The 13,910-nt window shown below is 45.3% G+C and overlaps 1 protein-coding gene and 1 pseudogene across 1 annotated transcript; one reads left to right on the top strand and one right to left on the bottom strand.

Annotated features, from left to right (window-relative positions):
* Positions 1-952: 952 nt before the first annotated feature.
* Positions 953-3,873, top strand: LOC121578963 (annotated as a pseudogene).
* A 97-nt stretch (positions 3,874-3,970) lies between these two features.
* LOC121579845 (myozenin-2) lies at positions 3,971-12,786 on the bottom strand. The gene is made up of 6 exons (XM_041894774.2): positions 12,498-12,786; positions 11,843-11,927; positions 9,718-9,875; positions 8,847-8,997; positions 5,762-5,936; positions 3,971-4,711 (listed from the first exon to the last, which is right to left on the bottom strand). The coding sequence occupies exons 2-6, from the start codon at positions 11,919-11,921 to the stop codon at positions 4,525-4,527; spliced, it is 750 nt and encodes a 249-aa protein (XP_041750708.1). The 5' UTR covers positions 11,922-11,927; positions 12,498-12,786; the 3' UTR covers positions 3,971-4,524.
* Between the last annotated feature and the right edge of the window lie 1,124 nt (positions 12,787-13,910).

The following is a 13,910-nucleotide window of genomic DNA, read 5'->3' as shown; positions in this document are numbered from 1 at the left end:
GTCTTGATTTGGTAAGATATTTTAGCTGCTAGTTTGCATCTGTCATTTATACTGAGCAAAAATATAAACGTAACATGTTAAGTGTTGGTCCCATGTTTCATGAGGTGAAATAAAAGATCCCAGAAATGTTCCATACTCACAAAAAGCTTTTCTCGTAAATTTCGTGCGCAAATTTGTTTACATCCCTGTTAGTGAGCATTTCTCCTTTGCCAAGATAATCCATCCACCTGACAGATTAAACAGCATGATCATTACACAGGTGCACCTTGTGCTGGGGACCATAAAAGACCACTCTAAAATGTGCAGTTTTGTCACATAACACAATGCCACAGATGTCTCAAGTTGCAATTGGCATGCTGACTTCAGGAATGTCCACCAGAGCTGTTGCCAAATAATTGAATGTTAATATCTCTACCATAAACTGCCTCCAATGTAGTTTTCGAGAATCTGGCAGTACGTCCAACCGGCCTCACAACTGCAGACCACGTGTAACCACGCCAGCCCAGGACCTCCACATCCAGCTTCTTCACCTATGGGATCTTCTGAGACCAGCCAACCGGACAGCTGATGAAACTGGGTTTGCAGAACCAAATAATTCTGGGGATGTATCTGTCCGTCCTATAGCTCCTCCCCCTGACCTCGTCCAGTCAGAAACCGTCCCGGGAAGCTCATCTGCATGCTCGAATGACCAACAAATGAATATGTATTCCCAGTCATGTGAAATCCATAGATTAGGGCCTAATTAATTTATTTCAATTGACTGATTTCCTTATATGAACTGTAACTCAGTAAAATCTTTGACATTTTTGCTTTTTATATTTTTGTTCAGTGTAGGATTCAGGAGAACTGACTGGCCTGGTAATAGGAGTGTGCTGTTTGGTTTATATCAAGCTTCGGAAGCCTCCATTATATGCTGTTTTCTTTGACAGACCAAAGAGAAGTATGGGAAAGAATGCAAGGTAAGATACCATTTTGTTGGTGCTTTTAATTCCTAAATCCCAAGACATTTGAATAGTGTATTGTCTTTATTATATCAAAACTAATGAACATATCTCACCTCCTTCCTTAGATATGTTCCCTTCCCTTCACTGTGTTCCGCTGGTGTCCAGGAATGAGGAGGCGCTTCAAGAAGACAGAGGTGTGTCAGACCTGGAGTATGGTACGTCATAGATGCATTACCTGCACCACCTTACTACCTGTTCAAGCCATGGCTACCTTGTCATGACTAGAGCTGCCTGTAGGAGTACCAAATCTAAGATTTTAACCCCTCAGTTTTACCAATCCAGGTCCGAGACACCGGGCTGGACATCAAGGATGACGTGCCGAAGTCAGACGTAAACAAGGAGTACTACACATAGAATGTAGAGAGAGGGGTATGGAGGAGGAGAGGAGGCTGCAGCCCTGTTATTTCTGTAATCACAAATTCAACAGCCAGTGTTTTCCCCTGTTACCTCCCTCATCTCCCCGAATCCCTGTGTCCCCAGATAGGGAACTCTGACGAGACACGGCTGGTGGGTCTCCTTTGTAAGGCCCCCAGCTCCAGTGAGATGCTGCTTAAGCTGGCCGTACTACAAGAGGAATAGACTCCACATCTGCTCCTTCTGGGTGAAGGGAGAGTGGAAGAGAGGAGAGGAGTGTCCCTACAGGTGAGAATGCCATTAAACGATAGCTTTATCTCTTTAAGCGCTACGGCTGGGTCTTATTTGTACAGTCCAATGACTAAATACAGCCCTGGCTACCTCCTGTCTGTATGATTTGTAATGTCGCTGAAATTGCACTTGATGGTGCTGTTGAGCAATAAATCAACCTACATTGACTGTGGACAACTCTTCCTTCTCGCTCTCTCTCTCTACACCCCCAGGCACGAGAGGCCCACAGACCCAGACGATCTCCTGGCAGACCAGAACATTAAGGACCGTTACTATGGTATCAACGACCCTGTGGCTGACAAGCTGCTGAAACGAGCCTCCACCATGCCCCAACTGGATACGCCCGAGGACAAGACCATCACCACACTCTAAGTAGGGGGGCTGGGAGATACCATCTCAGGTGCCGAGCTCAGGTAGGGGTCGGATTGATTTGAAATTGTTTTTTTTTTGCTTCCAAAAATATCAGACACAGATAATTTTTTCGGCAGTTTCAACGGTCTGTGACAGGTGGTTGTGGTGTGCTCCTACAGGAATCACTTCTACCAGTTTGGGGAGATCTGGACCACCACCATCGTCCAGAAGCAGAAGCCTTCATCCAGTTTGCCACACGGCAGGCGGCTGGGCTTGCCGCTGGGAAGTCCTTCAACAAGCTCATCATCAACGGACGCAGGCTCACCGTCAAGTAGGGCAGGTAAGAGGTCAAGGGTTACGAGGAGAGGAGATCAACAGAAAGTACTGTATGTCCCTCCTTTCTAACCAGATGGGGACAACCCTGTAGATGGGGCAGAATGTAAGACTTGGTATTTGGGCTCCATGTGACTGTCACCCTAGTCATTCTGTACTGTAATGAGTTGTGACTGACCAGGTCCCAGGCAGCCAGAAGGAAGGAGGCCATCAAAGACTGGGTCAGTGAGATGGGAACCAGACTGGACCCTGTACCAGGACTGCCTAGAGGTGAGTGTCTGATATCTGGGATGCATTGAGAGGGTGTGTGTGTGTGTGTGTGTGTGTGTGTGTGTGTGTGTGTGTGTGTGAGAGCCTGTGTATGTGCAAGTCTATCATTGTTCCTGTTCTGACTGTCTTCTCTCTCCCACAGCTCTCCCCCCACCTCCTGCTCTGGAAGAGCACACTCCTACTAACTACTTCAACCTGGAGCCTGGTACCTCTCCTAATGTCATGAACATCTCCCTATCTCCTGGTACCTCTCCTAATATCATGAACGTCTCCATTCTTCCTTGTACATCTCCTAATGTCATGAACATCTCCCTACCTCTTGGTACATCTCCTAATGTCATGAACATCTCCCTACCTCCTAGTACCTCTCCTAATGTCATGAACATCTCCCTACCTCCTGGTACATCTCCTAATGTAATGAACATATCCCTGACCCCCACTACCTCCAGGTATCAGTCTCACCTTTGTCCTGTGATGGTTAGGGGAAACTGCTGGCCATACTTCTGCTATATCACTGAGCTACTTCTGTGTTGACCCTGCTATGTGTCTGTTGTGCGTATCACTTCTCCCCTTCATGTTTTGGTGGTCCTATGTTTCACATGGGTTTGATGGGTCTCCCTCCTCCCCATCCCATGGGTATGAGACCCCCAGGACACATCCATTACCCTTCCCAGGACCCCCAGCGCATGGGCGCCCATGCTGCCAGTCATAGCAACTAGTTGCCATGGCGATACTTCGCTATGCCAACCAGCTCTGTGGCCGAGATAATTGCTCTGGGCAGAAGTTGCCCTTAGGCACAGATCTTGGATCAACTTACCTTCCACCAATCCTCATCATAGTAATTAGGGGAAAAAACACCTAACTGACCTGGGAACTGCTTCTAGGAGCAACGTCATCATCCTACGTCTTGAGGTTCACAAGGGTGTTACAAAATGGCTGACCACTCACTCAGTTTAACCATATCTCAGCAGTGGATCTGAGTTAACGGTGAACAACTAAAGGCGTGAAGTCAAATCCAGCTCAATCCGGGAATTTGGTATCATAAGTGCGTTCTTTTAAGTTTTTAGGGCTACTGTGTTTTGTGCGTGGTGGTGCATAATGTAATATCTATACCCACCCGTCATTGATCAGTGTATTGAGTGTACATCAGAAGAGTTGTTGAAATGTGCAAAGTATCCTGCAGAGTCGATCTCCTGAAAGGACCATTTTTAGATTCTTATTCATATTATGGATTTGTTTCTCATTTTGAAACAAGTTTCTTTTTCCACAACATCATTCAGTTTATTATTGAAATGTTTCACATATGTTGTCCGCTTATGCCATTAAAACAAGTACTCTATAATTTACATTTAAATTAATCAATATCACACTATCAGTCCTTTATTAACAGGGGGGGTCAGAAAGAGGGAGGGAAGAGTGAACGGGGGATGGAAGGGAGGCAAGTGTTGAGAAATCGGGGAGTGAGGATGGGTAAGAGGGCGTTTGGATGAAAGAAAGGACAGGGAAAGAAGTGACATCATCTCTCCCCTCAGCTGGCCTTTGTTGGCCTGGGCTCAGCTCTGATAAGGAACTGTTGATTGATTCAGAAGTTCTCAGTTAACCTCCACACAGGCCTACCCACAGCTCTCATCAGTAAACCATCTTACCATTCACAAGTCTTTTCCTTATGGCACTGACTCAATAACAGAGGGATCACTCGAGGTAGAAGTTGCCCCTAACCCCAGATCTACCCTTATCCTAACATAACCATTAAATAGATTAGTCAGTATTTAGGGGCAACTTCTACCTAACCTGGATCGGTCATCTTTGAATCCAGAGGGATGAGGATGGGTAATAAGAGCAGATTCATCTTCAGTCTTTTAGCCTGTGATGTCACAAAGGTCACGGGAAGTTTGAAGGTCATAGGTGAGCAGTGGGCCAATCACAAGTCGGTGGATTCAGGGGAGTAGTCGTGACCCCATCCCTGTGGTGCTCTGTTGAAGTTGGGCCGTTTACACATGCGGTCCAGGGTCGTACCAGGGAGGTGCTGGGAGTCCAACAGCTCGAACCCCATCATTGGGATCACCCTCTTACTCTGCTGCTGTGGGCCTCCAAAAGGCTTGGCCGCTCTGAGAGAGAGAGAGAGGGATGAATTTGTTATGAGTGTATATTTGAGGAAGGGAATGACTGGGTATATCCAAGCTTGCATAACCTCAAATACATTCGCTGGGTAGCAGATCTTTCTCACTCAACAGTCAGGTCTAAAGTAGAAGCTTTTAGATGTTACGTGATGCCCAGTCATCCACAAAGTTCTCCTCTAATGACCCTGCCTGGCCTGGACTAGCGACCTTTTAGGTCAGAAATAATCAACATCTGTTGGGAATTCAGGAAGAAACATTAATAGGAATCATTTGACTATAGATGGAGCGCCCTTCTTCTTCCCAGTTGGCCTAGACTCAATTAAACCCACATATCTCGTTAATTAAAGGAGTAAACCAATCCATCCATGTGTGCTTCAGTTACTGAATGACTAAGCACCACATGAGTGACAGTGGACTAATGAAGTGTGAAGTTTAGCCTTTATTCTGGGAGTAGCCTCACACTGCGTGTGCCAGGGTAAGATGAGCCCCTTCGTGCGCCATCGGTCTTTAAGTGGCTGACCCCTCCCCCCGTCTTTCCGGAGCCCGCGTTAAAATAGCCAAATGCCGGAAAGCCACAGTCCAAGGAGGTGCGAGCCAGAGGCGGGGTTACTTTTCAAAGGGAGTGGAAACATGGATGGGCTCCACCATTTAAGAGATAATTGTGTTGTTAATTTGATAGCTTGCTTCGGTCATCTGGGGCTTTATTTGAAGATGGGGGGGGGGGGATGGGCGATCACTAAGCCTGCGCTAAACATGCTTTAAACCTCAGCCTGAGCCATGTTCACTTACTTTGTTGAGTGGGGTCTTGAATTGGTTTTCTTTCCAAAGAAAACGTCATGCATAATATTGTCCTGCCTTTGAAGTGAAGTCCTCAGAGGTCCTTTAGTCTAGTCTAGTTGTTGTCAGGGTTACATCTCTAGTTAGCGGGCCGGGTCTCTACATTTGTGACCTGGCTGCACCTGTTGTTGTCAGGGTTACATCTCTAGTTGGTGGGCTGTAGTGTAGCCCCATGTGGGTTAGTGAGGTGATGAGACTCACCTGTTGAAGCACCTGTAGTTGGCGGGCTGTAGTGTGGCCACCAGTGGGGGCTGGGGGCTGAGCATCGACAGGAGCTTGTCACTTTCACCCAGGGCTTCCCTCCAGGGGGAACAGTAGGACCTGGTTGTCAGGTTGAACTTCTCACAGGGGATCTCCTTCAGGGGGCCCCCGTAGCCTGAGGTTAAAGGTCAGATAAGACTCAGACAGTCCCTGAAAGCGCTTAGGGCTTACACATCTACATAAACTTGTTTGATCTGATGTCAGTCCTGGCTACAATAGAAAGTGTTAAACTTTGTGTCATTCCAGCACAATAAACAAGGCTTAGCTGGCTGTCAAAGACTAACCTAGTGTCAGATCAGGACATGGTTACCCTAAATAACCTAGTGTCAGGTCAGGACATGGTTACCCTAAATAACCTAGTGTCAGGTCAAGACATGGTTACCCTAAATAACCTAGTGTCAGGACATGGTTACCCTGACTAACCTAGTGTCTGGTCAGGACATGGTTACCCTGACTAACCTAGTGTCAGGTCAGGACATGGTTACCCTGACTAACCTAGTGTCAGGTCAGGACATGGTTACCCTGACTAACCTAGTGTCAGATCAGGACATGGTTACCCTGACTAACCTAGTGTCAGATCAGGACATGGTTACCCTAAATAACCTAGTGTCAGGTCAAGACATGGTTACCCTAAATAACCTAGTGTCAGGACATGGTTACCCTGACTAACCTAGTGTCTGGTCAGGACATGGTTACCCTGACTAACCTAGTGTCAGGTCAGGACATGGTTACCCTGACTAACCTAGTGTCAGGTCAGGACATGGTTACCCTGACTAACCTAGTGTCAGGTCAGGACATGGATATCCTGACTAACCTAGTGTCTGGTCAGGACATGGTTACCCTAAATAACCCAGTGTCAGGACATGGATATCCTGACTAACCTAGTGTCAGGTCAGGACATGGATACCATAAATAACCTAGTGTCAGGACATGGATATCCTGACTAACCTAGTGTCAGGTCAGAACATGGTTACCCTGACTAACCTAGTGTCAGGTCAGGACATGGATATCCTGACTAACCTAGTGTCAGGTCAGGACATGGTTACCCTAAATAACCTAGTGTCAGGACATGGATATCCTGACTAACCTAGTGTCAGGTCAGGACATGGTTACCCTGACTAACCTAGTGTCTGGTCAGGACATGGATATCCTGACTAACCTAGTGTCAGGTCAGGACATGGTTACCCTAAATAACCTAGTGTCAGGACATGGATATCCTGACTAACCTAGTGTCAGGTCAGGACATGGTTACCCTGACTAACCTAGTGTCTGGTCAGGACATGGATATCCTGACTAACCTAGTGTCAGGTCAAGACATGGTTACCCTAAATAACCTAGTGTCAGGTCAAGACATGGTTACCCTAAATAACCTAGTGTCAGGACATGGATATCCTGAATAACCTAGTGTCAGGTCAGGACATGGTTACCCTGACTAACCTAGTGTCAGGTCAGGACATGGATATCCTGACTAACCTAGTGTCAGGACATGGTTACCCTAAATAACCTAGTGTCAGGACATGGTTACACTAAATAACCTAGTGTCAGGACATGGATATTCTGACTAACCTAGTGTCAGGTCAGGACATGGATATCCTGACTAACCTAGTGTCAGGTCAGGACATGGATATCCTGACTAACCTAGTGTCAGGTCAGGACATGGTTACCCTAAATAACCTAGTGTCAGGTCAGGACATGGTTACCCTAAATAACCTAGTGTCAGGACATGGATATCCTGACTAACCTAGTGTCAGGTCAGGAAATGGATATCCTGACTAACCTAGTGTCAGGTCAGGACATGGTTACCCTAAATAACCTAGTGTCAGATCAGGACATGGTTACCCTAAATAACCTAGTGTCAGGACATGGATATCCTGACTAACCTAGTGTCCGGTCAGGACATGGATATCCTGACTAACCTAGTGTCCGGTCAGGACATGGATACCCTAAATAACCTAGTGTCAGGACATGGATATCCTGACTAACCTAGTGTCCGGTCAGGACATGGATACCCTAAATAACCTAGTGTCAGGACATGGATATCCCGACTAACCTAGTGTCTGGTCAGGACATGGTTACCCTAAATAACCTAGTGTCAGGACATGGATATCCTGACTAACCTAGTGTCCAGTCAGGACATGGATATCCTGACTAACCTAGTGTCAGGTCAGGACATGGATACCCTAAATAACCTAGTGTCAGGACATGGATATCCTGACTAACCTAGTGTCAGGACATGGATATCCTGACTAACCTAGTGTCAGGTCAGGACATGGTTACCCTGACTAACCTAGTGTCAGGTCAGGACATGGATATCCTGACTAACCTAGTGTCTGGTCAGGACATGGATATCCTGACTAACCTAGTGTCAGGTCAGGACATGGATACCCTGACTAACCTAGTGTCAGGTCAGGACATGGTTACCCTGACTAGCCTAGTGTCTGGTCAGGACATGATTACCCTGACTAACCTAGTGTCTGGTCAGGACATAGTTACCCTGACTGGCCTAGTGTCTGGTCAGGACATGGTTACCCTGACTAACCTAGTGTCTGGTCAGGACATAGTTACCCTGACTGGCCTAGTGTCTGGTCAGGACATGGTTACCCTGACTAACCTAGTGTCTGGTCAGGACATAGTTACCCTGACTGGCCTAGTGTCTGGTCAGGACATGGTTACCCTGACTAACCTAGTGTCTGGTCAGGACATGGTTACCCTGATACACTCTACACATTAGCAGCCAAAATGTTATCAGATATTCTCAAACACTGCTTTATAAACAAACTGTCAATCAAAAGAGTTGCCTCACATTGTCCTTCCTGCATACTCATATAGCAGTTGTTCTGATATACCCACTTGGGTATACTCAAAAGGATATTTCACCCCGAAATCAAAGTTTATAATTTCCGTACCTCATCTGAAGTAAAGCTGAGCCCATATTCTAACCTCTGAATTAGGGGTGACCTAGTCCTGTTTACTAATCCCTTCTGCCAACCTCTGCCAACCTCTCCCCTCCAGTGTTGCCAGCTACCTGGGGCGATGACATTGGGGCTGCCCTTCTGGGCCACAGTCTTCTGTAGGGTGGTGATCAGGCTGTGTTTGCCTGGCATCATATACACCTGGTTCTCCTTCCCCTTCTGGGGCTCTTCTATGGTCTGGGAAGGCATGAGCTCTGGAAGGCCCTGGACAGGGACAGAATAATGTTCTGTGTTAGCTCCATGTCAACTCTGTGTCTTTACTATTTCTTGTTGTGGACATTGTGTGAAAGCTGTACATAGATGGCTGGTGTAACACTGTTGAGTCTTCTTGCTCTTATTGGTCTATGCCTAGCAGCTGACCTACTAGATGCATTGTCATGGGAACGTTTGTCCATTGGTCATTGACCAATGTTTCTTATTTCTTCCAATAACCCTGTCCAAGTTGTCGTCCTCAGAGGAACCGTGAGAGCGGACAGGCCAAGGTGTCCCTGCCTCATCAAACACAGCTGAGTCATAAATCCAACAGGCTAACAAGCTGCTATACTGCTCGTCAGGGAGACAGGTCTGCAGGTCTAACAGGATATCTCACTGGTCATGTCTCTACCACGGGAGATTGGTGGCACCTTAATTGGGGAGGACGGGCTTGTGGTAATGGCTGGAGCAGAGTAGGTGGAATGGCATCAAATACATTAAACACATGGTTTGATGCCAATCCATTTGCTCCGTTCCAGCCATTATTATTAGCCGTTCTCCCCTCAGCAGCCTCCACTGGTCTCTACAGTATTGCCTTGTTGTTTTTTCATATAAATAGAATGTCTTTGAACATTGATTGAACATTCTGTTCTGCATTGAAATGGCATGGCCTCTAGAGGAGAGATGCAAGGCTGTGTATGTGAGAATGTGTGTATGTGTGTGTGTTCTTACATTACTGTACAAGTCGTTGACTTGGTTCTCCAGAGTGAACTGCTCCACCCTCTTCAGTCTCTCCTGGAACATGCGGGAACCACGGTTGGACGGAAGATTCAACTCTTCCATCATCACATCCTTGGGTACACTGATCTTCTTCCCCAAGTTCAGACCTCCTGGTATACACACACAAAAGCACAGAATAAAGAGTATTATATGTGTCTTTCACTAGGTCTCAAAGTACTTTCCATTGTATGGTAACTCACCCCATTTACCACTAAATAAATAATCAGGGGAAGACATGAACTGACACAAACAGACAGATGCTTACAGAAACCAAGACACTGACAGCGACACAGACTCAAATCTGAGAATAGAATCAGATTTATCTGTTTGGCTGGTACAATGGCACCTCCACCTGCTGGCCCGTGTCAGTCAGAGAAACCCAGTGGATGACGCAACAGACAGAGAGAACCCGGCTTCCCCCAGCAACAGGGGTTGCCTCAGGACTCATGCCCCCTGAAGTGTTCTGTATGTGGGAGATTAAGGTCTATTCTTACTCTCAGCTCCAAACGATTGAGGATCAACTGACCTGACCCAAATCATAACCCAAACTATCATACCATCACTAATCCACAAGCCAAGTGTTGAGTTTACTACCATGGGCCAAATGTATCATAGTACTACTCTATTGCAGCTTTGGAATAGCCCTGAGAGTAGAAGGGTGTGTAATGTTTGTTGTGTTGCATGGGTAACTGGGTATATAAATAGAATGTTTGGAAGAAGCAGCTCTTATAGGAACTCTCTCTCTCTTTCCTCTCTCTCTTTCTTCTCTCTCTCTCTCTCTCTCTTTCCTCTCTCTCTTTCTTCTCACGCTTTCCTCTCTTTCCTCTCTCTCTCTCTCTTTCCACTCTCTCTCTCTCTCTCTCTCTTTCCACTCTCTCTCTCTCTCTCTTTCTTTCCTCTCACTCTCTCAGTGAAGGGTTATGTGAATTCCTGCCTTATGCCAGTTGCGTTGTCGACAGGAGTTGCCTTTTGACGGGCCTGTATAAAACCCACCAGCCGAGGGTCGATCACATTATGCTGAGTCCGATTGGTCTGATCCCAACGCCTGTAACTGGTTGCGACCATCGGAAACAGACAAACAGAACCACACGGAATGCCTCCTGTGGAATGTCCAGCCCTCTGTGAGTTCTAACCCCAGAGTTCTACTGTATAGCTTCTTGAGTTTAAGGGTTTACATCCCACGTGCTCTTAGCTGTGGAGAATGCTTTGATGCTTGATTATATTACTGATGAAGTCCAGAGCTGAGATGACAGAGACAATCCAGCCTATATTAATATATACTTATAAGTATGAGTGAGTAATAATTTCTTAACATATATCAAAGTTAGTGCTAATATGTTACAACTTGTGATTCACTTCCATTCGACAGTATATAATAATAATAATAATATGCCATTTAGCAGACGCTTTTATCCAAAGCGACTTACAGTCGTGTGTCTGAACGGTTTGCTACTGGTGTCAAACCTAATGTCCCACCTCTGGAATTCAATCAGATGTATTCAATTCCATCTCTAGGCTGAAAGACATTCAAACTCCGCTGTTCTCATAGCTTATTTCCCCCTTGGGAAGTCATTGAAGTATATTCAGTTGAAAGGTCCATAGAATTAAATAGAATAGTAATTGAGTATACAGTGGGGTCTGAAATTATTGACACCCTTGATAAAAAACATGAGCAATAATGACTGTATAAAATAAATAATTCAAATATTGAATTTTTTGTATGCTGAAGAAAATGGGGAAATTATAATATTTTATACTAATACAATTGCTCAAAGAAAGTTTTAACAAGAAATACAAAATTAATCTAAAAAAAAGGTATGGGTCAAAATTATTGACACCCCTAAAGATTCTTATGAATAAAGTAGTCAAAAGTCTAGCATTTGGTCCCATATTCCTAGCACGCAATGACTACACACTTGTTGGATGCATAACGTCCCCTGTTATTGGTAATGGTGAGAGGTTAGCATGTCTTGGGGGTATGATACTTGACCCTATGTAGCTTTGTCACTCTTCATTATGTTCATCTTTATCAAGGGGGACAATAATGTCGGACCCCACTGTATCTCTAAGTTCTTACCTCCCCTGGCCTCTGAACACAATGCCTTGGCCTGCTGAATCCTCTGCTTGGCCAGGTCATCATACGCTGATTGCATCATCTTCCTCTGGTGTGGGACAGGTGGTGATGTGGATGGATTAAGAGAGGTTAGGTACTGGTTTAGAAATCCACTTGCTCAAATTCACCATTTAAATATTTTACAAGATCAGTAGGCTACAGTAGATTAGGCAACAGTTTGTCACTGAAACACATAAACATGCACATACACATTAATTAATCAAAGTACAGATAAAAAATAAATAAATCTGTCATGTATGTAAACATGAATAGAACTCATGAATATGTTGTTTAAGCACAATATATTCTCTCCATCTTATTTAGAAAGTCCCTTAGAGATTAGCTTTTTTCTGGGATCGTGAACTCTGAACATCACAATGAGATCACTGCTCCAGGCATAACCCCATGCCTGCTCCCCCTCAGTTAGGCTGCTAGGTAGATAGATAACCAATAGGATGTGTGAACACAGAGAAGTAACACCTGGCATGTAGATGCCATCTTCGCCCACATCTATTGACATCTTCACACTGCACTGTGCTGGCCAACAGCCAAGTTGGAGTAAAACCTTGTAGGTTTCATAGCTCAACCCCAGATCCTGCTGGCTGTGATTCAGTCTTACCTGTCTCGCCTGTCTCCTCTCAAAGATTCACCAGTAAAGGTGATGTGAAGTGATATGAGGTGAGTATATCGCTGTGTGGTTTATCCTCCCTGAATCCGGGATGCTTCCCTATCCCACTCTGACGCTTCTCATCTGCGAGGCAACAGTTTGTATACCAGTGATCCCTCACTGGGTTATTTTAGCAGAGGCGAGGGGTGAGAGAGCCAGGGGCGAGGGGGGTGTAGGGAGATGAGAGGGGGGAGTAGGGGGTAAGGATAAGGATCTACATCTCTGCCCTCCTGTGTCCATGATAATAAAAATCTGATCCCCTCTGTGTGTGTGTATGTGTGTGTGTTTGTTTCTGTGTGTGCTGAGAGAACAGCTGCTGACTCCGTGCAGACAGTGACACTGAGCCCTCAGACACAGAGACCAAACATTCAGCTGCTCCTTGGCATGACAAACAGATAGACACACACACACACACACATGCAGGATGATGTCAGGAGGATGCCCACCTGTGGTTCACAGTAATAGACGGCAGAATCTGTGAAGTGCCAGTCAAAGTAATGAGATCATTGGGGTGGAAAGGTCATAGGCGGGTCAAGGGTTAAAGTGTCAAAGTGCCTGACAGAGTTCTATTTTAACACCTGTGCGATTTGCCCTGCCACCTCATTCTCTGTGCTGCTCTTGTTTTCTGGGGTCACTTCACATTGACAGAAGACCATTGATGCATTGTAGAGCTTGTGCTTCCATATTGATTTACTTACAAGTAGCGTTTTTCCATTCACTGCTGTCAGCAATAAGTGCTCAGACATTCATTTCATTTTCTCTAGTCTAGCTGATCACCACCACTTGAGGTGATCATCAAATGCTTACTTACTGTTTTCATGTAAACCTTTTTACTCATTATTTTATGAGATCTACTTTTCTAAAGCCGTAACCTATGTAATCCAAAGGTTGTTTTGAGACATTGATCAATAGCAGAGTTTTTCTCTGATATGGATGTTTTCTCCATAATAGTCATGAGATTGCTTATGGATTGTCTAACCATTAGAAAGTCTCTACAGTCCCCTCTCTGTCCTGACTATGTACAGACTCAGTGAGCATAGCCTTGCTATTAAGAAAGGTCACCGAAGGCAGACCTGGCTCTCAAGAGAAGACAGGCTATGTGCACACTGCCCACAAAATGAGATGGAAACTGACCTGCACTTCCTAACTTCCTGCCAAATGTATGACCATATTAGAGACACATATTTCCCTCATATTACAGAGATCCACAAAGAATTCGAAAACAAACCCAATTTTGATAAACTCCCTTATCTACTGGGTGTGCCATCACAGCAGCAAGATTTGTGACCTTTTGCCACAAGAAAAGGGCAACCAGTGAAGAACAAACACCATTGTAAATACAACCCATATTTATGTTTATTTATT

This window comes from Coregonus clupeaformis, chromosome 2 (assembly GCF_020615455.1).
Source record: "Coregonus clupeaformis isolate EN_2021a chromosome 2, ASM2061545v1, whole genome shotgun sequence".
Classification (NCBI taxonomy): Eukaryota; Metazoa; Chordata; class Actinopteri; order Salmoniformes; family Salmonidae; genus Coregonus; species Coregonus clupeaformis.
Note: the sequence above shows the minus strand (reverse complement) of the source record. Positions and strands in the feature narration are given on the sequence as shown.

Excerpts from the sequence above, each read along its gene's own strand:
- LOC121579845 (XM_041894774.2), bottom strand. The coding sequence starts at position 11,921 with ATGATGCAATCAGCGTATGATGACCTGGCCAAGCAGAGGATTCAGCAG. Across the intron at positions 9,876-11,842 it reads GTGTTCAGAGGCCAGGGGAG|GAGGTCTGAACTTGGGGAAG; the intron begins GTAAGAACTTAG and ends TGTGTATACCAG. Across the intron at positions 4,712-5,761 it reads AACTACAGGTGCTTCAACAG|AGCGGCCAAGCCTTTTGGAG; the intron begins GTGAGTCTCATC and ends TCTCTCTCTCAG.